The sequence below is a fragment of the Bubalus bubalis genome, chromosome 9, assembly GCF_019923935.1.
Source record: "Bubalus bubalis isolate 160015118507 breed Murrah chromosome 9, NDDB_SH_1, whole genome shotgun sequence".
NCBI classification, from domain to species: Eukaryota; Metazoa; Chordata; class Mammalia; order Artiodactyla; family Bovidae; genus Bubalus; species Bubalus bubalis.
In genome coordinates, this window is record NC_059165.1 from 98,527,775 (window position 1) to 98,553,989 (window position 26,215).

General features: G+C 51.7%; 1 protein-coding gene across 7 annotated transcripts in view; it reads left to right on the plus strand.

The window, feature by feature from the left end:
* NFIX (nuclear factor I X) overlaps positions 1-26,215 on the plus strand; it is a 98,278-nt gene that overhangs the window by 18,843 nt on the left and 53,220 nt on the right. For 4 of the 7 annotated variants that reach the window (XM_025293637.3, XM_025293639.3, XM_044948201.2 and 1 more), the window contains one exon: positions 9,012-9,543. In XM_025293637.3, coding sequence (XP_025149422.2) covers positions 9,012-9,543 — 532 coding nt within the window. Of the gene's footprint in view, positions 1-7,841; positions 7,999-8,593; positions 8,660-8,972; positions 9,544-26,215 lie in introns of those variants that run through there. The other 3 variants (XM_006041793.4, XM_006041792.4, XM_025293640.3) reach the window with 3 other exon arrangements.

Here is a 26,215-nt window from a genome sequence, read left to right on the forward strand (position 1 = left end):
TGAAAACATATTGAGTGGAAGCCTTAGAACTATGTGCTTTCTTTCTATGTGTCACACTTAAGTTTAAAAGTTTGTTGTATTTTTTTAAAGGAAGGCACAGCCTCAAAAGTAAAGGCCGAGGGTTACAAAATAATAATAACTATTATTTAAATAACAATGCTCTCCACCCTGTTTTGCTCTGGTCTCCCCACTGAGGAATGGTGGGAGGGCTTGTAAAGTTAGTGGGCTGATAAAAAAAAACTCGCAGGCATGTGGCCCACGGAGACTTCCTGACCCATCCACGTGTGCACCATGCCTGGAAACTCTGAAGACTTAGGTTTAGCTGTGGGATTTTAACATCTCAGGACCAAAGGATAAAAAGTGGTAAGGAAGATGTTCCATGCCAATTACATTTTGCTGTCAACATCTGGAAAGCAAAATTGCAGCTGTTCTCCCCTCCCCATTACCACCTCGTCTTTTTTTTTTTTTCTGCACACTTAAAGTTTTTGTTCTTATGTCATCCGTACTTCAGTTTTCTACACTGTTAAAACATTTTCACGGCTCTGATGAAATCGAGTTGCTGGGTTTGGGCTTTAAAAAATATATATGTATATGTCTGTGTCTTGCAGTCTGACAGTGTAATTTTTCTTGAGCGATTTATTTGAACAAGCCGGCAATCAGTGGATAATCCCCTCCCCTATCCAACCCTTTCTCGCCTTCCCAGCACCGTTCAGGCCCAGAGCTTGGGGGAGAGCGCTTGGCTACCCTTGCCTCGGCTCCCTTGGGCAGGTACTGACAGCTTCGCCCTCCTCGGCCCTTCTGCGGTGTTTTTGTTTTCCCTTCGCCCCCCAAAAATATTTGAACCAAAAAGCCTCTTTTTTTTTTTCCTCCACCCACAGCAAACTGAAAGGGCTAGTGAACCGTGATTCAACAGAGCGAGGGCGCCTCTTTTCTTCCTTAGCATTAATTAACTCAAGTTCGTTAGGACGTCGGGTCTGTCGCCCACAGTTTTCTCTTGTGTGTGCTGAATCGGGTCATAGAGGGAGACTTCCCATGCAAACAGTTTGTGTTGGAGCTGGAGGACACAAGAGGGGGAGAGAGGGTAAGAAAGAAAGGGAGCCAGTGAGGGATGGATTGTGGCCGAGGGGTGGGCACAGTCCTAAGCTCTGAGCACCCTGGTGCCAGCCTCCGAAGGGGCTCCACACCAGGGGAATGAGGAGTCTCTGATTTCCTTGGCAGTGATCCTGATAATAAAATAGTTGGGCGGCAGGGGACAATGAATTTTGAGGGATTGAAAAATGTCTTACTTCCAACTCCTAAAATTGTACATTTGGGGGAAGCCGCTTCCCTGAACAGGGCCCGCCCAGCTCCCCGAGCCCTCGGAGCAGTGAAAACCTCGGGCTGTTCCCATCCTGGCCACCGGCTCTCTGCCCCAGACTCTGGGCACTGCCTGTTGCCACAGCAACTGCAAGAAAGAGGTTCTCTCTGGGCCGAGGGGAGTGCAGACCAGGCAGAGGGCACCCGGAGCTCAGAGAAACTCCCCTCTTGCCCTGGCCCTTTTCTCCTGTGGCAGAGGCAATAGACCCGGCAAACAAGGAGGTGTCAGGGCAGGAGCCCACCAAGAGGACCTGTGAAGGCCGCAGGAGTTGCCTCCAAAGCGCATGGGCGAGCGGTGGGGGAAGGGAAAGGACTGTCCTCCCTGGAGGATCCCCAGGCTTTTTCTGGGGTTGGTAGTTGGCGGCTGGGCTTTGGGTTTTCAATATTTTGCTGTTTGTTCTGGCCTCCTCTCTCGCCCTCCAGATATTTTCACAATGTGCTGGGCACAGACCTCATCTTCACGTGCTTGTCTCCCCTTCCCGTGCCTCTTGTCAGTTTTTCAGTTCTCCTTTAGTGAAAGTTGTAAAGTTGGCTTGTGGGGTTCTTCCTTCTTCCCCAGGCCCTTGGTCACCAGGAGTGACACTTTGCAGACCAATGTGGTGGGTGGGTGAGGCTCAGGCTTCGCATTGCCCTCGCCCTGTGAAGCCCTCGGCTGTCATCTGTCCTGGGCGTTCTTATCTTCGGAGGCTCCCATCCTCAAGTAGACCCCTGGATGGATGACTGGGCTCCGGCCCACCCGGCTTTTGCATCTATTTGGTGATACAAGAAAGTTTCAGTCTAGGTAGTGAATTAAAGACAAGGGTTTTGCTTCTTTGACTCTGTAAACAATGAAAGTAAACAATTTCCAGTTGCACCAGAGAGAATAGACTGTCTTCCCCAACACCTCCCTTCCCACCCGATTTTATTCAGGGCCAGGAGGGAGAGGGGAGATGTGCCTGGAGCAGGGTGGTGTTCGGAGCCAGAACTACGCTGCCTGTTGGCCTGATCCCAGGCCACCGCTCAGGGTTTGTAGTCCTGAGGAGAAAAGGAAGGGAAGGAGTGGGGGTCGGTTCATAGGAGAGGAGAGCACAGCCTGATTCTGAGGCAGGCCTGGTCCTAGACTCAGCCCGGGGTGTGGGGCAAGTCCACTCAGCCAGCTGAGGGTGCCAGAAAACCCTGTCCGGGCCCGCCATTCCTGAGCAGAGGAAAACAGGCCCAAGTCAGCCAAAAACCCGCTTTGTCCAAATTCTTCGAGCCTCCTCGCAATGTGCATTTTCTGGTTTCCATGCTTGGCGGTTCCAGAGGCTTGGATGACTTTACACTGGCTGCAGAGCCCCTTCCTGCCTGCCCCCTCAGCAAGGGGAGGCCCCACCCACCTCTCAGATAAGCAGCCAGCCCCTTCCTTTTGCTGCCTACGGTGGTTCTCTTTCCATTTCTGTCGGGGAGTCGGGCCACTGCTTTCTTGTACCCCTTCTGTGGAACAAGATGGGAGAGCTCAGAGATATGTAGTTAGCTTCTTTTCAGTTCAGACCCAGGCTGACTTATAAAATCCCAGGAATTAAACTGGCTCATCAGGTCTCTATCTGTGGCCTTTTAAAATTTCTTGCGTCTTTTTTCACTAGGCTGCAGATATACAGTAGTACAATGGATCCTGATATGTCTGGTAAATCCTAAGTAGGTTTTGTGAGTCATTTGCACTCTTTGCGTATAGTTCTCCAAATTAACACAGACAGATATAAAATTAGTATGTGTCCAGAGTCTGAAAGAATAAATCTGAGCCTTAAAGAAGGCAGGATGTAGACAAAAAGAATTTTTTTTTTTAAGATAAGGTGACCTCCAAACAAGGGACCCCGTTTTTAAAGACATCAGTTTTTTGCACTTCTAGATGTTTCACTATTGGCAGGTATAAGTCAACTGCAAAACCTGTCTCAGGCTGGGAAAATTATTTTGTTTCCTTGAAGATTTTGAATACTGTCTATATGAGTGAGATTCTGTACACATGTCCCTGTTTTCCCTCAAATAATCCACAAGGCCTCTTTGGTTCTGTCGATTTTTGGAAAAATGACACATTTAACTTTCTCAAGCTAGAAGCAGTCACTTTAGCTAGTTTTCCTTCTTCCTCGTCCTCTTCTTTTTCTCTTTTTTCGCCCCTGTCCTAGAGTCCTTATCTTTTCTCCTTGCTCATTTTTCCTTTTCAGCTGTGTCCTCTTTCCTTCCTTCTCTGTCCTCTCTTTTTGCAGTTTTGGGCCCAGCTTGTTTTTCTCAGTATTGGTCTTCCTTCTCTCTTTCTTTCTCCCTCTCCCTATTCCTCTTTTTTTTTCCTTCCTGCGGCCTGTTCATTCTTTTTCTTTTGAAGGCACATTTTTCCTAGTGATGGCTAAAACCAGCACGGGTATTTCAGAAATGTTTCCGTGAAAACTGTTGCTTAAAAAAAAAAATCAAATTCTATATACGTGACAGTAATGAGAGAGGCCTTTCTCGAGCAAAGGCAGAAAAATTCCTTTCCACAAACTAAAAGCTCATGTGAATTTTAAAAGTCTAATCTCTGACTTCTCAGATTTTTGTTTTAAATGAGGGAAAATACCTTCCCTTCCAAATTTTGCTTAAGTTTTTTCCTTTGTTGTCTTCAATTTTCTTTTTTTGCTCACTGCTCTCTCACCAGCATCACTGGCTTCCTTACCCCTTCGTTGCTTTTTCTCTCATTCCCTTTCTTCCCTCCCCTCTCCTTCTCCTCCAAGGCCTGCCTGTCCCCTTGCTCCTTCCAGCCCCTGAGCCCTTGCATTTGTGGGTGACTCAGCCCTGGAGAAGCCTTGAATCCTCAGAGGGTTTTTTTGGTGTGAGTGTGTCTTGGCTGTCTTCGGGGTGCAGGGTGCAGAGTATCTGAGCTCCTAGCCGAGACCTGAGACCAAGGGGAGAAGAGAAGGAGGCTGGGTCTGGGACAGGTAATCTTCCAGAAGGAGCCTCTCTGCTCTTGTAACAAAAGGGGGACAGTTCCCTTTTGTCTGGGGCTTCTGGGGGGCGTGTCCAGGACCCAGAGCTGCCACCAGTGGCATTCAGGAGGAGGGGGCTATAGGGGTGGGGCACGCCAAGTGTTTCTCCTGGAACCCTAGCAATTCTTCTCAGTGTGCCCCGCAGGAGGGAGAGAGATCTTCTCACCACCCTCCCCTGGCTGCTCACCCAGGAAGGCCTCCCTCTGAAGGAGCAGGGTGAGGGGAGAGTGCTGCCCGGGAGTCCCTCAGCCCACCTTCAAGGTTGCTGGCCACCCCACCAGCAGGGCAAGTGAAGGACAAATGGTGATTGTTCTCCTTCCCCGTACCTCCCCTGGGAAGGGCCAGCTTGCTCCTACTGTTAAGGGAGAGTTGAGGGGGCACAGTGGGTCCCCAGGCTCCACTGAGACACTCCCCTGGTTGTCCGGGGCCACTTTTCTGTCCAGTCTCTCCACTATTCCATTGACCTTTGACCTCTCCCTTCATCCAAGATCTTGTCCTGTTTCCCTAACTTCCAGTGGAATCCTTCTACCCATTGTCTCCCCTGCCACCTGCCCAACTGTACCACTGGGATTCAGAGTTGACCCATGTTGAGCACCTGGCAGGGTGGTCTGTGAGGGGAGCATGATACAATTTTTCAGGAGGCTCACTCTGGCCATTTTCTGTTCGGTGTCCAGCATTTAGTATGAATCAAAATACCAGAGAAACACACCATGCCAAATATAAACTCACTTGTAGTTTCTACCATCTCATCTTGACTTCATTTACTTATTTTTTGTTTCATCTCATCTTGAGATGGAGAGGCAAGGTTTGGTATCTTATGTTACTCAGCTAACATCCTTGGCTAACTGGACCGAAGGTGGTTATTAACGTGATGTTAGTTACTGAATGCCACCCTAAGAGGCCTGTCTTGCAGTGACACCTGCCTCTTGCTCTCTCCCCTCTTAACTGTTTCTCTCGGGCCGCCCATGACCTCACTCAGGCCAGTCAGGGCCTGGCCTGGGGTACCAGGTGCTGGGTGGCGCCTTCCCCATTGTCTGGGTCCAGCAATGGCTCAGGGCTGCATGTTCTGTTGGGGCACACCCCTGGCCCTCTTCCTCGAATCTTTCCGCTGGGCTTAAAGGCCACTGAGGGTTTCAGATGGGGAAGAAAGGGGCGAGAGTGAGCAGTGACCTTTCTGTTGCCAGCTGAGGGCTGAGCCTCACCTGGGGAGAGGACAGCTGTAGGAACTGGTTTCTGAGTAGGGTCAGCCTCTCTCAGTCGGTGTTAACCTCCTCCTCCGCTCTTCCATTTTTTTAATAACTGTCTCCTTAACTGCTTTACAAAGGCCTAAAGCTTGGCTGCTCCGGAGCCCCTACCAGAAAGGACCCCGCGGAGACTTCCACACTCCTGGCTGCCCTGCCCCATGCTCCCCTTCCCTGGGGAGGAAGGCCCAGAGCAGGGACCCCCGGGGAGCGCGTTCGGGTGACTCGGTTTCCCCAAGGCTGTCTCACGTTTCCTGACAGGGCTCTCTTCTGCCTTGTTTCCTTTCTTAGCTCCCTCCCTTCCATTAGGTTTCTTATTTTATGCTCTTATACCTTGCTCCGTATGGTTTGGGCCCTTTAATCTGAATTGAACAGGGCATAGGTGAGTGTTCACCCTCCTCCAGCCAAGGAACTCTAAACACAGAGCAAGGGGAGCAGGCAGAGCTGGAGAGCGCAAAGAACTAAGAGTTTAGGAGGCACTGGTGGTTCGGGGGTGGCGGTGGCGAGGCTCAGGGTCTGGAAGTCGTGTCCACCTTCCTGCCTTTGTCACTTCCCCCTGGGGTTGGCTGCTGTGTTTGTGGCTGAGTGTAGTGCTTGTCAGCGGAGTGCTGTGACAGGAGGCTATTTTAATAAACTGTTGCAGTTTCTCCATCGGAGCTGCACTGCGTTGGCATCCCTCTTCACCGCTAATGGAGCGTGTGTGGCTGGGTGTGGGCCGAGGGAGGCACCGAGCTGGATGGGGGCTGGGGAGAGGGAGGCCGGGCAGTGCTGGGGGCCTGCCTCCCAGTCTGGGAGCGCTCCGGGGAGCGCCGCCAGCCTGGGGGAAGGGGTGGCCGCACCCTGGGCGCCGGGTCCCTGCCCTGGAAGTGCTGCTGGCATGGGCACTTTCCAAGCTCTCTTTCTTCTTCTCTTTCTATTCATAGCCCGGCAGGCAGGCTCGTGTGTATGGCCGGGGAGGAAAACTTCCACTCGCCCCTGTGCGTCCCATAAATAAAAAAAGAAATAGAACCAGAAAAAGAGTGTGCGGGTCTTAGAGAAAGAGACTGAAACCAAAACACAGAGAGAAGGCGCAGCTGCTTTCCCCAAGGCCTTCTGGGGCTCCCTCCCGCCCGCCAGCCCGCCCGGAGTCAGGCCTTTATTTATTTATTTTTCTGGCTTAAAAAAAAATTCTATGTCTTTCTCAGTCCCAGTCCCCCTCAACCCCCTTCAGATTTGCTGGGTGGCCACTGCCAAATAGACCCGAGTGGGAGCCTGGAATGAAAAATTCATAACTGCTGGACTTTGCTTGTTCATTAGACGTGAACTTGTCGATTGGGCAAATTGTTTTTGGTCTCCAACTGCCGGGGGCTCTCCCCACCCTCTCCGCTCTCCCGGTTCCCTCCTCCCCTTGGACGCAGCCATTGGCTGCTCGAGGATGTCTCATTGCCAAATAGGTGGATCCTTCTCTGTCTCCCTCCCCCCTTTCTCCCCCCCCACCCTTTTTACTGGCTTTGGCACCAGCGAATGGATGGGGATTGAGCATGAAAGGGGAGAGAGAGAGGGAGTTTGAGAGAGAGAAAAGAAGAAAAAAAAAAAAAAAAAAAAACCCAAACCCAACCAGCGCACACACATACACACAAACACGCACACACACAACACACTCACACACACAGCCCCATCCACGTCCTCCCTCTCTCCCTCTCTCTCTCTCCTTCCCTCCCTCCTTCCCTCCCTCGCTCCCTCCCTCTTTTGCACGCTTCTGCCAGCGACGGTCTGCAGCCGGTCCGAACTCGTCCTCTTCCCCGGGAATCTGTGAGCTCCCCCTCTGCCTGCGATCAGGCTCAGAGGCGGAGGGAGGCAGCCCGAAGTTTACACCCCTGTGCCGCTGCCAAAGCCGAAAGCCTTTTTCTTCAGCTGCCGATTCCCCCCACCCCCGTTTTTGTTTTTGTTTTTGTTTTGCACAGGGGTGGGGTAGGGCGTGTTGTGTGTTGGGGGTGGGGTGGGGTGGGAGGTAGGTTTTTGACTTTTAAATTTTGTATATTTTTCTTTTATTTATTTATTTTTTAAAAAAGCTGGAAGCGGATGCACAGGGGGTGAAACTGAAAAAAGAAATTTTTTTTTGTTGGCTTTTGTTTACCTGGCGTGTGTGGTAATCGACTCGCTCCCTCTCTCTGCTTGCTATCCCTGACCTTTCTTTTTGCTCCTTTAAAAAAAATATTAATTTCCCCCTTCTGTGCAGTGGAGCATGGGGGGGGGAGGGGGAAGGGTTTGAGAATCCACCCAAGCCCGGCCCCTAGTCCCCAGAACACCAATAATAACCCCCTTTAAAACATTTACCTTCCTCCCCTGCTCCTCCCCCGCCCCCTCCCCCCACCCGCCCCCAACTCACAACTCTGTTGAGTCCAGAAGCTCAGAATCGGGCGTTGGGCTTTGCCGGGTGCTTCAGATCAATGGTAATTATTTATTTTTTTCCAGTTTTATTTTTGTAAACAGAAATCAATTATTATTTAAACTTCAAACAAGCAAACAAGCAAAAAAGAAAAAGAAAAAAAAGGAAAAAAAAAAAAAAAACAAAAAACAAAAAGCGAGAGCCCGGCCCTCTGTCACCTGACTGAGTGGGAAAGAGGGTGAAGGGGTCAGTGGGGACGGGGCACAGGATGCCCCCCGTAGCTTTTAACCCTACTGTGGCTGAGACCACCACCTTATTTGTGCTAACAAGAAGCGTTTTGTTCCTTATGACTGTGGTTAACATTAGTATTGGTGTCGATAACAAAGCTGAAATCACATATTTAGGATTTAGATCTGATTTAAAAAATGCTGGGGTGGATGTTCCAATCGGAGCAGAAGAGAGAATGAAAACAGCCTGGGGAGGGGGAAGCCAAATCCGTTTCCTGGCTCGCTGACTCGTGGATGTCATGTTCGCTCTTCTGGGGGTGGCCAAAAACCTACCGGTGTCGGGGCGTGAAGCGGCCCTCGCCTGCCCCGCGTGTGCGTCCACGGGCATTCGGGCAGACTGGACTTCGTGCCGGGGCGAGCTGACACGAGTTCGAGACTGCATAGAACATGGAGATGTCATGGGCGCGACAGAGCCTGGCGGGGATACCAGCAGCGTGTGTGTGTGTGGACGGCAACGTTGTCTGTGCGCGCGTGTGTGTGAGTGAGTGAGGGAGAGAGAGAGAGAGAATAGGTGTGTGCTCAGGCTCTGGGTGTCTCTGTCTGGCTGCTGAGGCTGAGATGGGAGCGAGCGGCAGGCTAGGCTGGTGGCGGCTCCAGACCACACTTTCCTAGAACAATTGCAAGAGAAAATTGTCGTGGGGGGGGGAGGGAGGAGGAGGAGGAGAAGGCGATTTTCCTTGTGCCCCCTTTCTAACGCTTGTTTTCTCCTTTTCTCTTTCCCCCCCCTCACCCTGTCTTCCCCTCCTCCCGTCTCCCCTCGCCCCGCATGCTCCCGGCTTGCCGCCTGCAGGATGAGTTCCACCCGTTCATCGAGGCGCTGCTGCCTCACGTCCGCGCCTTCTCCTACACCTGGTTCAACCTGCAGGCGCGGAAGCGCAAGTACTTCAAGAAGCACGAGAAGCGGATGTCGAAGGACGAGGAGCGGGCGGTGAAGGACGAGCTGCTGGGCGAGAAGCCCGAGATCAAGCAGAAGTGGGCATCCCGGCTGCTGGCCAAGCTGCGCAAAGACATCCGGCCCGAGTTCCGGGAGGACTTTGTGCTGACCATCACGGGCAAGAAGCCCCCGTGCTGTGTGCTCTCCAACCCCGACCAGAAGGGCAAGATCCGGCGGATTGACTGCCTTCGCCAGGCCGACAAGGTGTGGAGGCTGGACCTGGTCATGGTGATTTTGTTTAAGGGAATCCCCCTGGAAAGTACTGACGGGGAGCGGCTCTACAAGTCGCCCCAGTGCTCGAACCCCGGCCTGTGCGTGCAGCCACATCACATTGGAGTCACAATCAAAGAACTGGATCTTTATCTGGCTTACTTTGTCCACACTCCGGGTAGGTCGCTCTCAATGCCCCCTTCTCCCTCCGCCCCATTTTATTTTACTTGCTGGCATTTGTTCTGTTTATTGTACCTCTTCCTTCCAAGGGATCCTTGCATGGACACACCAGGGGCCTAACTGGTGCACCCGTTCTGCTGAGGCCTGCAGCTCCTTTGATGTTCCCCTTTCCCTTCTGTTTCCCTCCACTTGCTCCATTCTTCCTCTGCTCATTTGCCATGTTACCGATTTGATTTTCGTGCTTCTCCATCTTTGGAGGACTCAAAAGACGCTGCAGGTCCTAGGACTGGGGCCAGGATGCCCGCGATGGTGAGAGTTTCTGAGGAACACCACCACCATCACCAAAAAAAAAAAAAAAAAAAAAAAAACAACCCACCTCTCCTTGCTCTGATTTTAAATGAGTCAGAAAAAGTATTGGGGGGCAGGTACCTACCGGCTTTCCTGCAGCTTCCCTTCAAGTCCTGGGGAGAAGCCAGATTTGGCACAAGCGGGGTGGGCAGTGGTTCGGTGGAGAGAGGGGCGTGTAAAACCCTGGGATCTGAAACAGAATGAATAGAAAAGAGGAAAGAAGGCAGAGGCGGGCAGATTCTGGGGCCCAGATGCCCAGGCAGGAGCTGTTTTGGCTGGGATTTGGCTGACAGAGAGGAGAAAAGTCATTCGATTTCGTAGAGAGTGAAAATGAGCAGAGCTCCCTTGCGCTCTTCCCCTTTACCGCCCCTTCCCCTGCGGGTCTCAGCTGAAGTAGTGAGACCCTCCGGGAGTGGATGCCCCAAGCCCCAACACCTCTGCTGGGGGTGGGGGGGAGCAAGCATTGCAGTGGAAGAGGTCTTAAAGAAACAAACAATCAAAACTCTGCAAAATCTCCTTTTCCTTTTGTGTTCTCTCTCCTCTTTGCTTTTCCAATTTCACCCTGCATTTTGGGTTGCGGTGGTTCAGTTCTCCTCTGTTCCTTTTTTTTTTTTTTTCCCTCCCTACCCTTTCCCTTTTTATAATTTCTTTCCGCTTTTGTTTTCTTACAAATTGAAACAGAGATGGCTGGTTAATTTTTAGCCTCCACTCAGCTACGCCCAATTTACTGCCGCCTTTGAAACCTAAACGGGCGGCACTCTGTGATTAAGCAAGGCAGAAGTGTGTTTACATTATGCCCAACCAACTTGTAATGAGAGGGCTACCAAACCTTTCTCTTTCTGTGTTTTTTTTTTTCCTTTCCACCATTCCAACGTTTCCCCCTCCTTTTCCCCCCTTCTTTCTCTCTTCATGCGAATGTAAGAGAATGTGGCTTAACTTCAACTCTAGTGAATGTTCTTTCCCCGCAAATATGTGTGTGTGTGTGTATCTTCCTTCCTGTTCATTCACAAAAAAGAAAAGCAACTCACTTTTCTGCTGTGGTTACCCCCTTGCCTGTTTGGGATGTTGGGAGGAGAGAGATGACTTAATCCAAAAAGGAAATTTTGGGGCACTTTCAGTATTGCGTCAGGGTTGAGGACTCGATTCGGATTAGCACTGAGAGTTTATATATTGGGAAACTCAGGAGGAGGAAAAGGTGATATTTTAGGCCTCTCTTCTTGCTCATTCTCTCTTCTGAGAAGTGGCTTTGGTGGTTGGATGGAGGCAGTGGACACCACCCCCTCCCCCCCCCCCCCCACTGTATTTCCCTCTGTCGATCTTTCTAGGCCTGTACCTGGCCCTGTGTGACTATCATAGCCCCCTCACAAAGAATGACCAACTGCTGGTCCTCTTCCTTGTTCATCTTTTTTCTTTCTGGAAAGGAGACCAAAGCAAAAATTAAAAGTTATTCCCTGCTTCTCTGTCTGTGCAGCAAATCAGAATGGGAGGTAGTGGTATTGGAAGTGGATTGGGGCAGACTTGAAGACCTGAGCTTGCGTCTATCAGATAGCTCCTCTTAGAGGGGCTGCTGTACCTTCCAATTTTGGACCTAGGGCCCCTAAGGTGAAACCAATACCCATCTTCCTCCTGAGCCAGCTTCCTCTACCTTGCTCTGTAGCTGGATCCTGTAGCTGAGCTATTTCCCTGACTTCTTTTATTTTAGGTCGTATTTTTTACTGCTGCTAGCAGGGGGCCAAGGTAGGGTGAAGTATGTGTGATGGAGACTGTTTCCTGACCAGCCAGCTGGCTCCTGAACTGACCAGGCAGGTATAAGGAGAAGGGTGGCACCCCTACTTGCCTGCTAGACATAATGAGAAGACTTTCTCAGGAATATGAGTAAATCCATGCCCATCACATGTAGTCTTGGCCCCCTCTGTCCCAGCTGAGGCTGAGTTCCTTGACAAAAGCTGAGTGGAGAAATGAGGATGTTTTCTTATAATTTGTCAACAGTTCAGGTCCCTGGACTCCAGATTGTTTCCAGGAAGGTAGGAATTTTGTTGCTGAAATTGCTTTAACTCAAGGGCACCTTTCTGAGGGAGTGGGGGTAAGTGGATATGGTGTGGCCTACCCATGGGCCTTGGGTAGTTGGCTCGAGATTGCATGGAATGGTGGGCATGGCTTTCTCTCCAAACCACTCCAGTTTACTCGCAGATGTCTTCTCCTGGCTGAGCCCCCCAACAGTGCCAGTCCAATAGTACAACCTTCTTCTTCCATGTCCATGCGAAGATCTACTCAGTAAGGTGCCACTTGTTCCTTCCTTCCAGTATAAACCAGGGTTGGTGGCTGGGGCAGCAAGGGCTCAGACAAGGGTTACTTTAGATTCTAAAAGAAATGCTGTCCTTCCCTTCAAATGGCTGAAGAACCTGATCTGGGCTGAACTGGTGTGCCAGGTTTGATGACAAGCAGACTTGTGATCGTAAGCTTGGGGGTGTGGCTTCCCCTGCAGGCGCCATTGTCATCCGTCATCCCTGGCCCTTCTGGGCCCTTGTTTTGTCTCACATGAAGCTTTAAGAAGTGGCATGGTTGAGAGGGACTAAAGGACGAGTGTATGTGACGTCAAGAGCCCCGCTCCCGGAACACAGGGCCCTAAGAGGCCACTCAGAGTGTTTTGCACCCTTCATGAGGGTGGCCTTCCTGCTGGGTACCTTTCCCATTCAGGAGGGTATGTTGAAGCAGAACCGGGTCGGAGAGCACTGCCATGGGAAGGAGGCTGTACATTTTTGACATTGTCCTTCCATTCAAAGGGGGTGTCCCAGGGCAGTGGCTGGAGACAGAGGAGAACCTGGGGCCAGGCGGAAAGATGCTTGTGTAAGGAAGGGTGGCTGAACTGATCTGGAAGCATGGCTATACTCTCCCCAAAGCTTCTGCCAGGATCTGAAGGTAAACGGGCATCTTCAGACCATCCTTAATCTAGGCCTCCATCCTAGAAGAGAAAAAAAAAATCTGAAAGTAATAAAATGCTTTACTGAATGAAAACGTCAGCTTCTCCCCATCAGATCCCTCCAACAGGCTCACAGTGGAGGCCTATTAAGTCCAGGTGTTCAGGGGGTGGCTCTTTTCTTTATCTCTGCTTTTTCACTACAGAGAAATTTACACATAGAAGGAACCCCCATCACCAGTGCCAACTTATGGTTAGTTTCGATCCAGCCACAGCCGCTGATGGCCACCTACTCTGGGTTGTTTAGAAGAAAATCCAGGCCTTATAGCTTCTCCTGTGTTTAATATTTCTGCATGTTTCTAAAGATAAAGATTCTTGAAAAATGGAAACGTAGTATCACTATCACACTGAAAATGGTTTCTTTAGCTGGGCAGTGTTCACATTTCCCTAATAGTCTCCGAATTTTGTTTGTGTAGGTCAGGATTCTGATCAGGTTCATGCGCTAAAGTGGCTTGCTCCGTCTTGGAAGTCTCATGCTCTCTAGGCGATCCTCCCCTTCTTCCTCCTTCTTCATATTGGTTTCTTTCCTGGAAGTTTTTGGGTTGTTGTTGTGGAAGGGACCTGATGGTTTCTCCTGTAGAGTTTCCCTGTCTGGGCTCGGCAGGCTGTGTTCCCTTGCGTCGGTCAATGTGCTGCTCCAAAAGGAGCTTCTGCCTCCCTCCTTATCTCCAGGTCTGAGGACAGGTGGGCCTTACCTGTCGCAGGAAATGGATTAGCACCCAAGGATCTGTCCAAGTGAATTTTCTCAAGTGCAGAGTTGCCCTTCTCAGTATAAGAGCTCCCTGGTTTTCACTGTCTGTTTCAGAGCTTGGGGCTTTTCAGTGAGCGCCGGTTTTCTGGTCCAAGCGAGGGCTTCCTCGGTAGCGGAGAGCATTGGCCCGCCATGTCAGCCCCGATAAGATGTGGTCGGCGCAAGTGGTGTCCCCCAGGCTTCTGCTGGATGCCTGGCCCCATCTGGTGGCTCTGGTGTGAGTGCATGGGAGTGGCCAAGGGCACACCAGCTGCCCTCTCCAGAGGCCTTGCTCCTCCTGAGGCCCCAGTGCCTCTTCACCCATGCCTCATGTTTCCAGGCCCAGAAAGGGTGCTGGTCTGTTTTTGAGGCAGCACCATCTGGTGCCAGGGCTGTTGAAGACTGTGGAGCCCAGTTACCAGATTCCTAAAACCAGCAAGATACACCCGTGTAGGGTTAGGTGCCTTTGAGAGTGTCCCAGAAGAGATGTCACTGTGGTTAAAGGATCAGCTTCCGTCATTGTAAAAGTCTGCTGTTCAACTAATTCAGAGCATGGTTAAAGGGACTGAACAGCTAACATGTAAAGATACTGGCACATAGCAAGCAAGCAGTGGATGACGGCTGCTGCGATTCTGATGTTACAACTCCCTGAGCCCTAGGACATCTCCCTGTCACCTTTACCTATTGGTTTTATTTCTGCCTTAAGGGTCGAACGAGGTGAAAGCTTATTTTTCTGTAACACAGAAGGGTTTCAAGTGCTGGAGACAGGGCTCACAGTTCCTCTCCACCCCTCTTCCCAGGAAGCTGTCGCTTCTCCAGGGCAAACACTGCCAGTCTCTCACGCCTCCCACATTTGACACAGCTCCTTGCTCCCTTGCCATTTTGGTCATCACCCCCTGGAGGCCCTCTTAAACTGGAGCGTTCTATACGGGACACGGAAACTCCAAGTTTGAGCAGATCCCAAGGTAGCCACACGATTTGCTAGGCCTTCCAGCTACATATTTTGCAAAATGAAAATGAGGGATTCCTAGTTCAAAATGATTAGGAGCTACAAAGAGACGATAGTTAGATCATTAAACCAAGCATGGGGTCTGCGTGATGGCCTAGGCTGCATACCTGAGAAGCCTGCCCAGGCCGCCTTTACTCTGTTACTGTGACATGGGGTCCCTGGATCTGGGTGGTGTGAAGGGGTAATACAGTTCAGACTGACTTCTGAGGGGGTGACCCCAAAGACGAGATCAGAGATGCCCAGACCCCCCAGGCTGGTCTCATTCTAGGACTCTGTTAACCATCTGCTCTTAACCCCTTTGTTCATAGTGTGTCCCTCCAGCCGGTCAGGGGTCCCCGCTGGCTGCGATGTGCAGGTCGTCCTGGTGGAGTGCTCACTGTCATGGCTGAGTTGGAAGCTGTAGCTCAAGGGGGAAAAAAAGAACTACCTTTGTCTGAGTTTGAGCTGGCAGAGTTTGGCCCATGAATAAGCCAGAGGGGACCTGGGAGCCCAAGCATGGTGACCAGCTGTGCTCCACCGCCCACCCAGAGGAAACGGGGCCGCTCTATAGCAGGAGGGCTGGGGGCCAGACATGAGGAAGGACTTCCTGAGGCTTCGGCTTACTTTCTGGCACTGCAGGAAGATGGTTGAATTTTCTTTATTCATGAAATACATGCGCACTTGGTGAACCTACTGTGAGCAAGGCCCTTCTAAGGATGAGAGACTCTTGCATGCGGTCTGCAAGGTTTGAGCAAAGGTCCCCTGATAATTTCTAGAAGGCACTGACCAATAGATGTGAACAGTGATCCATGCCAGAGGTGAAGGGAGACCCCTCAGGGCTTCACAGGACAGCTCCAGGTGGGCTGTGAAGGAGGAGGCAGGGCCCATCTCAGCGCCTTCTAGAGTTGCAGGGACCTGGGATGCTGAGGAAGGTAGGCCAAAGGGGTAGAAGGTTGTGCCCTGGTCCCCCTCTGTCCTGGAGTCCTGCAGCCGCTGAGCAGAGAAGGTACAGCTACACAGCCCCCTTTCTGTCCTGGGAAGGAGGTGTCTCCCTCCCCACCCCTCTTTCTCTTTGCCCCGTCAGTCCCACCCCTACCCCACCCCCTGTCTCAGGAGCTGCCACGCTTCAGTTATTTTATCCTTCAGTGTCCGATTCAGAAGTCCTTTCAAAGGCCCCAGCAGTGTCAGCGCGGTGCTCACACAAAAGACCTCTTTGATTTCTTGTTTGTTTTCATTTGCCAGTGGAGGGGGAGGGGGCAGGAGAGAAAGAGCTTCTGGGTTTTAAAATTTTTATTTGGGTTGCTTCATTCTCAGAGGAGTTGGCTCCCAGGAACTCTTTTCTGAGTGAGGGGCTCAGAGGCGGGAGGCAACCTTCTGGGGAGAAGCCTGGGACGGGGTGTGGGCACTGCCTTCTGAAGCAAGGGGGCTTAGGATACAGTCGCCAATTCACCTTCACATGTTCTGTGTTAGGCCTGAAGGTGGGAAGGATCAGCTAGGAGCCCTGCTGCTTGTGTAAGGAAAGGTCGGAAGTGCCTGGCATGGAAGGACATTCCCCCTGTGAGCCGCATCCCCAGCAGCTGTAGGATTTGAAAGGTCCTGAACCTTGACTTTGCCGTTTTCCCTTTATCATCCCAGATTCTGCCGTGGCCTTCTTGGTTGGATGGATGGGAGGGGGATGGGGGGAGTCCTTTTAACATGTAGACTCCTTGGAAACTCTTAGCACTCTGGAATACAGGCGGGGGCTCCCCACTCTCCATCTGGGAACTGGGGGGCTGAGAGGTCTGCCCTCCAGCCGGGCATCCTGCCGGCAATGGTACACAGGCCCAGGAGGAGCCCCTGTCCTCCCAGGCTCACATGTTCACCCCACGCCTCTTGTCTCCACATGATGAGTGGCCTCTGAGATGGTGCGGCATGGGTTCCCCTTCCAGAGGATCCGGCCCACGGCTCACAGAGGGCAGGCTGGTTCTGGCTTACGAGAAGGGAGCCAAGACTGAAAGGAGACGGAGGACCACCAGTGCCCGTGGTTTGGGGCCACAGACGTGGTGATTAGCACCTATGTGGGTGCATGACCTTAAGCTCATGTGGGCACACCTGATGTACCAGTGAGAAGTGGTGCAGCTTGTTGGTTGCTGTGTCTGTATGGAGCCTGGTTGCCGGGGCTGGGGAAGAGAGAGCCGGAAAGCGAGGCTTGGGCAGGTGGTCACGGGCGTCAGCAACAGGGAAGTGTGCCCACTGGGTGAGGGGGGCTCCGCAGGCCTGCTTGGCAGACGGAAGGAGGAGGCTGGGGGGCTGAGAGATAGATAAATATAGCTGATGGCATTTCTCATGATAGGTTTTTCTTGGCACTGAGGGCACCGTGGCAAACAGTACGACAAACGCCTGGCCCTGCAGGCCGCCGTCGCCATTTTAAGCATGTTTGAGCCGAAGAGTTGTTGGCATTAGAAAAGGGTCCCAGCAGGCAGAGGGGTGGCAGCAGGGGGGTTTGGCTGGACTGGGCTTCACCCCCTCCCTACCTGGGTACCTGGGTTCCTTACATTGTTTGTATGCATGTCTAATATCTGATTTTCTGGGGGTTTAAGAAAATATTCTAGGGTTGCCCTTTGTGGGCCTGTCTTCCAAGTGACTTGTGCCCCCAGCAGCCACCGTGGCTGGTTGGCTATCAGTGGTGGGGGGTGTTCTGACTCTTCCTCACTTTTGATGTCTTAATGATGACCTGGCATGCCACTGTGCCAGGGTCAGGACCATCATTTTTTTTTTTTTTTTTTAACCAGAGCATAGTTGATTTACAATGTTGTGTTAGTTTCAGTTGTATAGTAAAGCGTATCAGTTATAGTTACATAAATATCCACTCTTTTTTAGCTTCTTTTCCCATATAGATAAATACAGAGTATTGAGAAGAGATCTCTGTGCATCGCTTGTTATTAATTTGGAGGACACGTGATAACTTAAGGGACACTGCTTTGTCCAGGTGCCCTGTTGGTGGAGGAGAGGGCACACCTGTGGTCTCCATGCTCTGCTTTAATTCCGTTTTTCCACTGAAGGTCCATTATGGTCGAGGCACCGTGTTGAATCCTGTTCGTGTGTTAACCACCCAAATTCTTAACATCGATTCTGGTTTTAAGCCTGCGTACCCAGCGGTGAGCGTGTGCACTCAGGTGACACACACAGGGGTCTTTGTGTGTAGTGAAGAACTGGGGAACCAGACTCAAGGACCTGGGAGGCTTCCTGGAAGGTGACCTGCTTGAACTTCACCTTGAAAGACAGTGAGGAATTAGCTCGTTTTTGTCAGCTGGCTGAGCCTTTTCAGCTTGTCTGGGGCTGATTGCATCCTCACAATGGTTGAGTGATATAGGCAGGGCAGGTATCATTATCCCCACCGTACAGAGAAGGGAACCCAGTACAGCGATGTCAGGGTGCTTGGGTTGCACAGTTTCCTGCAGAAGGACCCAGGTTTCCGGTCAGCGAGCACCCTGGCTCCCCTCTGTGGGCTTCGCCGCTCCTTGAACTTCATGGGGATTGCTGGCCTTGGTGGGGTCTCAGAGGAGAAAGCTGCACAGGTCCCCATGGTCTCCCTTGCTCTCTAGGAGCTGAGACGGAGGGGCTGGAGCCCAGCCTGTGGCTCAGCTCAAGGGCTCCCCCAGCTGCTGAGCACGTAGGGTGGAAACAGACTGTGGGGACCTGGCCCGTCCTTGACGGTGGCCTCTGCTCCTGCCAGGCAGCCCCCTGCCCCTGAGCTGAGAGGCTGCATGCTAGCGCAGACCAGGCAGGGAGGCCGGCTGCTCACCCCCATCGTGCTTTGGCCAGCTCGGCTTCTTGGCACCCCGTCCTGGGGAAGGTAGACTGTGCAGGAGGTCCAGGTATGCGGCCAGGCAGGCTTGGCTGGATCTTGGGAATCCCTGATCCTTGCTCAGTCACGCCCTTTTTCCTGGGAGTCTTTGGAATTGCAGTTTGAAATAAAAGTGAATATAATTATCCTAATTAACCAGATGATCGCTGGAAGTTTTGCAATAATCTGCTCTCTATTGCCTTTTATGCTGGTGAATTTACGTAGACTCTCCCTCTTACCCTTTTTTGAAAGTTTGAAAACTTCAGGGTTATGTATATAAAAACTCTTCCAACATGCTGAAGGGGGCTGGGTGTGAGAGAGGATAACTCACTGCTGAAGATTTTCCTGTTTCCCTGGCAAAGAAGATAGAGAATTCACCTCTTAACCATTGAAATCAGGTCCCATAGAACAGGGTTTCCCAATCATGACGCTGTTGACTTTGGGGCCGGATCCTTCTGTGTCATGGAGACAGTCCTGTGCACCATAGGGTGGTTAACAACATCTCTGGCCTTGATCCACTAGATACACCTCTCACCCCTAGGTGCGACAACCAAAATACACACTTGCCAAGTCGTTTCAGTCGTGTCTGACTCTTTGCGACCTTATGGACCGTAGCCCGCCAGGCTCCTCCATCCATGGGATTCTCCAGGCAAGAATACTGGAATGGGTTGCCGTACCCTCCTCCAGGAGATCTTCCAGACCCAGGGATTGAACCCACGTCTCTTGCATTGGCAGGCGGGTTCTTTATCACTGGTGCCATCTGGGAAGTCTGACAACCGAAACACTTTGATACGTTTCCAAGTATTCCTGAGGGCAGAGTTGCCCCAGCTGAGATCCTCTGGCCAATAAGAAATGGAGAGATTCGGACAAAACGTTCCCCAGATTCACCTCTTGCCTCTCTTCCAGTTTAGGACCCATTTATGTTTTCTCGAGTGGCGGCAGAACCTCTGAGCCCTGGCTCTTTCCCCTCCTGTCTGGTTCCATTGGCCCCTTTCTGGGCAGAAAGACCCTGGACTAAAACCACGCGGGGGCTCCTCTCCCCTTGGGAAGCACGAGTGCCGCTCTGAGTCTCCTGCTGAACGTCCCTTCTGACGTTTTGCATCGCAGTCTGTCTGGTGCCCGGGCTGCTGTTCTGGGGACGGGAACCGGGATCTATGGCTCAGCTGACCCGGGCCTGTGGGGAGAGCCAGTGACCACATGAGGCCAACCCCAGAGCCCAGAGAGTGGCGTTTTGTTTCTGCAGCATGGGATGCGGAGACTGGAAATGTCGCCTGCGCCTTGGCACTACTCTTTTTAAAAGATGTATTTGATTTTTCTTATTATGGTAGTGAGACACACTCTTTATTAGAACTTTAAACAACAGGGAAATGTAAGGGACAGGCTCTCCAAACCACCCTCCTGTGCCAGAAAGAAACTTACTTCCCAGATCTGTGTAGGTTCTTCTAGTTTTTCATCAGTTAACTTCTCATCAAATCACTTTTAAATATAGAGGTAACTATTTTAAGAGCGGATGATATGTTTAGGCTAATTGAATTGACTCCATCATGTGTTATCGTGGTCTTAAATTTTCCTGTCCCCTGCCCATTCCACCCGTGTCCCCCGTCACCCCAGGTGCAGAGTCCCTGTCCTCTTTTCCCCTGAGATGACAGTTTCTATTTGCCCTTCCTGGGAGCAGGGTGACCATAGAGCATGTCGCCGTCCGACCGGCCAGGCTCCTGCTCTGGGGGATTCCTGCCAGTGGTGTAACGCTGAGGGTGATGGCGGCGGTCAGGGCCCCCGCAAAGCCTGGCCCCTGCAGGGTGACTAGGGAAGGAGGAGCCACTGGGAAGTGGCCTGCCTGACCGGGCCTGGCTTGGCCCCAGTCCTTGCCTCTTTCCAGCTCTTTCCTGGAGGGCCAGGGTGCTCCTCTGCATGGGGCCAACCCTCTGCCAACTGGCCTGGCATGCTGGAGGCTTTTCTAGACCCTACAGGCTCCTTCCAGGGGTGACTGCTGCTGGTTTTTTCCTTTCTTGAAATGGAGAGTGAAGTGTCTCTCAGCCTTCCAGGAATTACCCCTTCCTAATTCTTTGTGTTGGGCTCAAAGATACAGCAGACAGAAGTGTTCTTTGCAGGCCAGGGGCAGGGACAAGACAGGAAGAAGGAGCCTGGATAGAGCTTTGCGGCTGGGTCTGATGGCCTTGGGGAGGCTGTGGATGACAGCCGGGAGCAGGGTGACACCTGCTGACTCCTGGACGGGGTGGAGCGTGCGGAGAGACCCAGAGATCCCTGGAGGCGGCCTGCGGGAGGCCTACCGAGTGCAGCCTTGGGGAGTGTGTCCTTATTACGCCTGCAGATTATATCCCCATTAGTGTATAATTATTATGTAATGGGTGTTATTGCATAATGGCAGTTATATAACACGTGGCCCAGAATACGGGGTGGGGGGGGGCATGTAATAAGTGTATATCCTCTGGCTATAAATAGTCACCAGCCCAGCTCTGAATCTGTGGTCACACCAGAGCCACCTTATAAATACCCAGCGCTGGGCTATAAATTTCTGAGCCGTGATGTAGGCAGGCGTGATACCTAGCTAGGGAGGGGTAGGAGGGACCTGCAGCCCCACCCCCCACATGACATCATTGTTTCTGTAGTAACAGACGGCTCCCTGGGGGACCAAATGAAGAGAGGCCTTTAAAGGGAGGAGGCAAACGGATAGAAAGCTTTGGGGGCGGGGGGCGGGGGGATGCTAATCCTGAGGCCTACCAGGTGGGATCCCCGGCGCAATGGACTCTCAGGTGTTCAACCAGCACCAGGGAGAAAATTCCATGTCCTTTCACGTCCTCTCTAGAGGGTCTCAGGTCCCGTCCCTGTGTCTAGCAGCTCGTGTGAGACTCAGCCGAGTGCTGGGGAGAACAGGAGAGCCAAATGGTCTCTCTCCATCCTCCTGCCTCCTAGGGGGTCTCTCCACAGCTCCGGGCCACTTGCTGAAGGGGAGTTGAAATGTGTGCCCACCAGGGCTCTGCACCCCGGTTCTGTCCTCACCAGGGTGGGGCCGTTGCTCCTAGAGGAGGTTTTAGGTCAATTTCGGCCTTAGTAATATAAAAAATATGTGAGCAATTCGGCGCATGTCTCAGAGAGCCTCGTGGAAGTCATGGCCGTGGGAGATGGTGCTCAGAAAGGAAGAGGAGGCAAGGATGATGTTTTGGCCCCAGAAGGATCTGTGGGATAGGATGTCATTTCTTCAGGTGTATGAGAAGTGGTTTCATACACAGTGATGAAGAGCTGCGGCTTGCATCCCTAAAGATGGAGGAGGAAATGTGTTTTGATGGCAGGTGGAGCGATTGAAGTTAGTTGGGAGGAAGGGTGAGTGACCTACTTGTCCCCATTTGCCCAGGAGTTTCCTGGTTTCAGCGCTGAAAGTCCCTTTTCCCAGGAAAGCCCTTTGTCCCCTGAAAACCAGGATGGTTGGTCATCTGAGAACAGTGGTTTTCCACCAGGGCCGATTTTGCCCCTCAGGAACATTTAGCAACTGCCGTGGACGCTTTTGGTTGTCACAGCCAGGGGGGGGTGCTGTTGGCATCTCGTGAGTCAGGGCGAGTGCACAGGACAGTCTCTCAACAAGGAACCACCTGGCCCCAAATGTCACTGTAGATCTTCCTCAACCGACAGTCGGGCTACATCCTGATAAACCCGTCATAAATTGAAAATACTGTAAGTCAAAAATGCTTTTAATACACTTAACCTACTGAACATCATAGCTGAGCCTAGCCCACCTTAAACGTGCTCAGGACGCTTCCACTAGTTTACAACTGGGCAAAATCATCGAACACAAAGCCTATTTTATAATAAATTGATGAATACCTTACGTAATTTATGGAATACTATACCATAAAAAAAAAGTGTGAAAAACAGAGGGATTATATGGGTTGTTAGTATTGTTTAGTCGCTAAGTCCTGTCTGACTCTTTGCGACGCCATGGATTATATGTAGCCCACCAGACTCCTCTGTCCATGGGATTTCCCAGGCAAGAATACTGGAGTGGGTTGCCATTTCCTTCTCCAGAGGATCTTCCTGACCCAGGCATCAAAGCCATGTCTCCTTTAACTCCTGCATTGGCTGGCGAGTTCTTTACCACTGAGCCACCTGGGATGCCCGATTACATGGGTACAGAAAGGTTATAAGTGTGATGGTTGTTTACCCTCCTGACTGGTTGACCGGGAGCTGTGGCTCAGTGCCACTGCCCAGAATCACAAGAGTACTGGTACTGCGAACTGGAAACTCCCATGGACGGGGGAGCCCGGTGGGCTGCAGTCCACGGGGTCGCAAAGAGTCAGACACGACTGAGCGACTTCACTTTCACTTTTCACTTGCATGCATTGGAGAACGAAATGGCAACCCACTCCAGCATTCTTGCCTGGAGAATCCCAAGGACGGAGGAGGCTGCCGTCTACGAGGTCACACAGAGTCGGACACGACTGAAGCAACTTAGCAGTAGCAGTAGCCCAGGAAAAGATTAAAATAAATTTTAAAACTTCTTATTTTATATTGGAGTATAGCCAGTTAACCATGTTGTGCTAATTTCAGGCGGACAGCAAAGGGACTCAGCCATACCTATACATGTAAGATCAAAATTTAAAATTTGAAGTATGATTTCTACTGCATATTGCTTTGCACCACATAAAGTCAAAAATCGAGTCAAACCATCAGAAATCATGGACTGTCTGTAGTGGTGAGACCAAGCAGCCCTGCCTTGGAGGTGGGTGAGCACAGCCTGTGTGTCTCTCCTTACGACAGCCCTCCCTTGCCTGTGTTACCAGAGGCCCCAAACCCTGCTGAGCCTCCCCTCTGAATTTCTTGCAGCTCTGTATTCTGTGTTTTGATTGGTTGTGTGTAGGGTTGTGGAGCTGGGAGACCTTTTAGGGGAATCATGGGGCTTCTAAGAGGGTCTTTCTACCTTCTCAAGGCTCAGAGTCCCTTTGCAGTTAAGATGGAGATGCTGAGAGTAAGCCCCACCTGGCAGTGTGGATCTTTTGCCTGTTATTAAAAAAAAACAATAGTAATGAAAGATTACTTATTGCCTTATTGCCTATCAAAGAGTTTCCAAGAGGCAAGACATGCTTGCTTCCCACATAGACCTGAAGAGGCCGCTGCAGCCTCCAGGCCAATGGGCACTCGTCCCAGGAAGAGAACTTGTCTCCACAAAAGCCCATTTCCCAGACCCAGCAACCAGGGCCAGCCCGCCACCCAAAGAGACCTCACAAATGGAACAGATGAAGGAGCGTGTGAGGTTTACAGAAATTTGGATTCTAAGCTACCTGATGTCCTTTGGAGCAGGTTACATTTTGCGTGGCGTACATGAATTGTACTCACAGGATATAGCAAACTCTTTCTTTCTCACCTGTGTTTAGTGCCTGTTTAGTTTGCTACCTGGCTGCAGTGTACTTGGTCCCCACTGGCCCTGACCACATGTAAAGCATGGCCAACTAGGTCATCATTTTTGCTGGCCTGGGACAGGGCCCACAGATGGCAGCCAGGATGGCAGTGCAGTGGTCTGGTCTGTACCAGGTTGGCGGGAGCAGGAGGATCAGCTGCCCCTTGTGTGTGTTGAGCCCAGCTTTTGAGTGTGGACTTGGAATTGGGCAGCTAATGAGCACGGGTGGGAAAGAAGGGCCCATGGGTTTGCAGGCAAGTCTGGCCTGCTGCCCCAAGGGGAACTCTGTGGGGAGCAGTGCTGGCTTTGAACACAAAGGCCATTGCTACTCACAAGAGTAGTAATTCTCGGGGCACTGCCAGCCCGAGGGGTATGGCCAAATGAGAGGCCCCTGCCCCAAGGATGGTCCAGAGTTCTCTGACTTTATTCATGGGCAGAGTTTCAAATACATGCATTAAAAAAAAAAAATTTAAACCACACACACACACAGTCTGTTGTAGCCATGCTGCTGCCCAGGAGTGTCCCTGGCCATGTGGGACAGTAACTGAGGATGATGGTCCTGAAGCCACTGTCTAATACTAGATTTTGAAACTTGGAGATTCATTAATATAATTACTCAAATGCCAGCCTGGCTTGGCAGGGCCTCCCGAGTTGTATTTCTCTCCAACCAAGCACTCCGGCTGCAGGGCCGTCCCTGGTGAGCCAGAGCCCTGCTCCCCGGTTTGTGGATGGTGGTTGCAGGCATGTGTTGGTTTCCCCAGTGCACCCTTCCTGGGAGAGGCCGGGCATTCCCACAGTGCCAAATCCTGCCTTTATGTGTCTTGTCACGAGACAGGCACCTCTGGAGAGTCTTCTGCAGGAGTGAGCAGTCAGCTGGGCGAGGCCTTGTTTGAATGCAAGCTGGACCCAGGTTTGGCTGAGGGCCGGGTAATTTTGCTCCTCTGTGACACTTTGCACTTAATTTTGTAGCTTTCTCTTGCTAGGCTGGAATCTTGGAACTGGGACTATGTTTTATCTGCCTTGGCATCTGGCTTTCACCCAGAGTATAGTTTTATACAACCTCATAAACCCATTTTGAATATTGAATTACCTTCAGATGGGAAGCAGCCGACAGCCCATCCCATCCTTGAGATGATGCAAAGGCATGAAATGGCATAAAAATCAGAGATGGGGCTGATAAAGGACGGGAGTGGGGCCAGGGAGAGTGGTGGTGTGCTTTCTGTGTGGGCATCATGAGGAGAGAATGCAGGCAGGTGAGGAGTGATGGAAGCTTCTGAAAGGCTGGAATGAATGTGGCAGGCAAGTGGGAAGCTGTGAGTTAATGGATTGAAAAGGACTTGGTTTCTCAAAATATGTTTTTTTTCCCTTTTTGAGAATGAGAATAAGGTGTCAGGAAAATGGGGAAGGAGCTGCCCTCTCCCTGGACCCCTTGTTAGAGGGGCCCTTGCTGGGGGGGGTCATAGGCTCCAGCTTGACCTATCCCACCCTCATCCCGGCCTTCCCTGTGTCTCTGTGGCTAGTCCTGATAGAAGGGGCAAGGCCTGTGTGCCCCCCAGCTCACCACCTCTGCCAACTCCCAGCCCACAGGCAAAAGGAACTCCTCCCAGGCCAGGCCCTCCCCACCTGGTCAGCCTGCCTGTCAGGTGCCCTGCAGCACAGGGTGGCAGGGAGCAGCCTCAGGGCATGGGGATTGTTTGCCTTTCGCTCAGGGGTCTCCTCACCCCCGCCCCTCTTCCCGGAAGCCCCGGCCTCCAGGCTTCTTGTGCGGCTGTGGGTGCAGACACAGGGCTGGCTCTTCCTGCCCACTCCCTCCTGGGGACCCCTCAGGACCAGGCCTCCTGGGTTGGAGATGGCTGCCGCTCCCCAGCTGGTGCTTTGCTCCCAGCTCTGGTGGCTAGATTTGGTTCTTAACAATGAATTATTAAAGCAACATGAACAGTGCGTGTCTCATGTACTCACACACGCAGAGCCACTTCTCTGGGCCGATTCTGAAGTCGATTCTGCCGTTGCTGCCCCTTCACTGGCTTCAGACCTTAGAGTCAGTTCTGTTGGTTTCCAAGTGAATTCCCGGCTCTCCTCGCTCCGCCTTAAGAATCTCCAGTCGGCTGCTTCCTCCCTTGTTGTGAGCCTCTTTTCCTCTGGCCCCCGTGACTGTCCTTGACTTTCTCAAAGATTTGCTTTCCCTTCCAAAGGTCCCCTTGTCAGTGGAGGGGTGGCCTGGTGCCCCGTTGTCTCAGGAGTGTGGTTTGCAGGTGTGACGGTAGGTTGGGGGTGTCGCCTTCCTTCCTTCTCTGTGTCCGTTGGCCTGGGACACAGGAATGCAAGTTCCTGAGGTGGAGGCCTGCCTGGCTCAAGGAACATGAATGCGGCTGCACCCACAGGGCTGTGGTT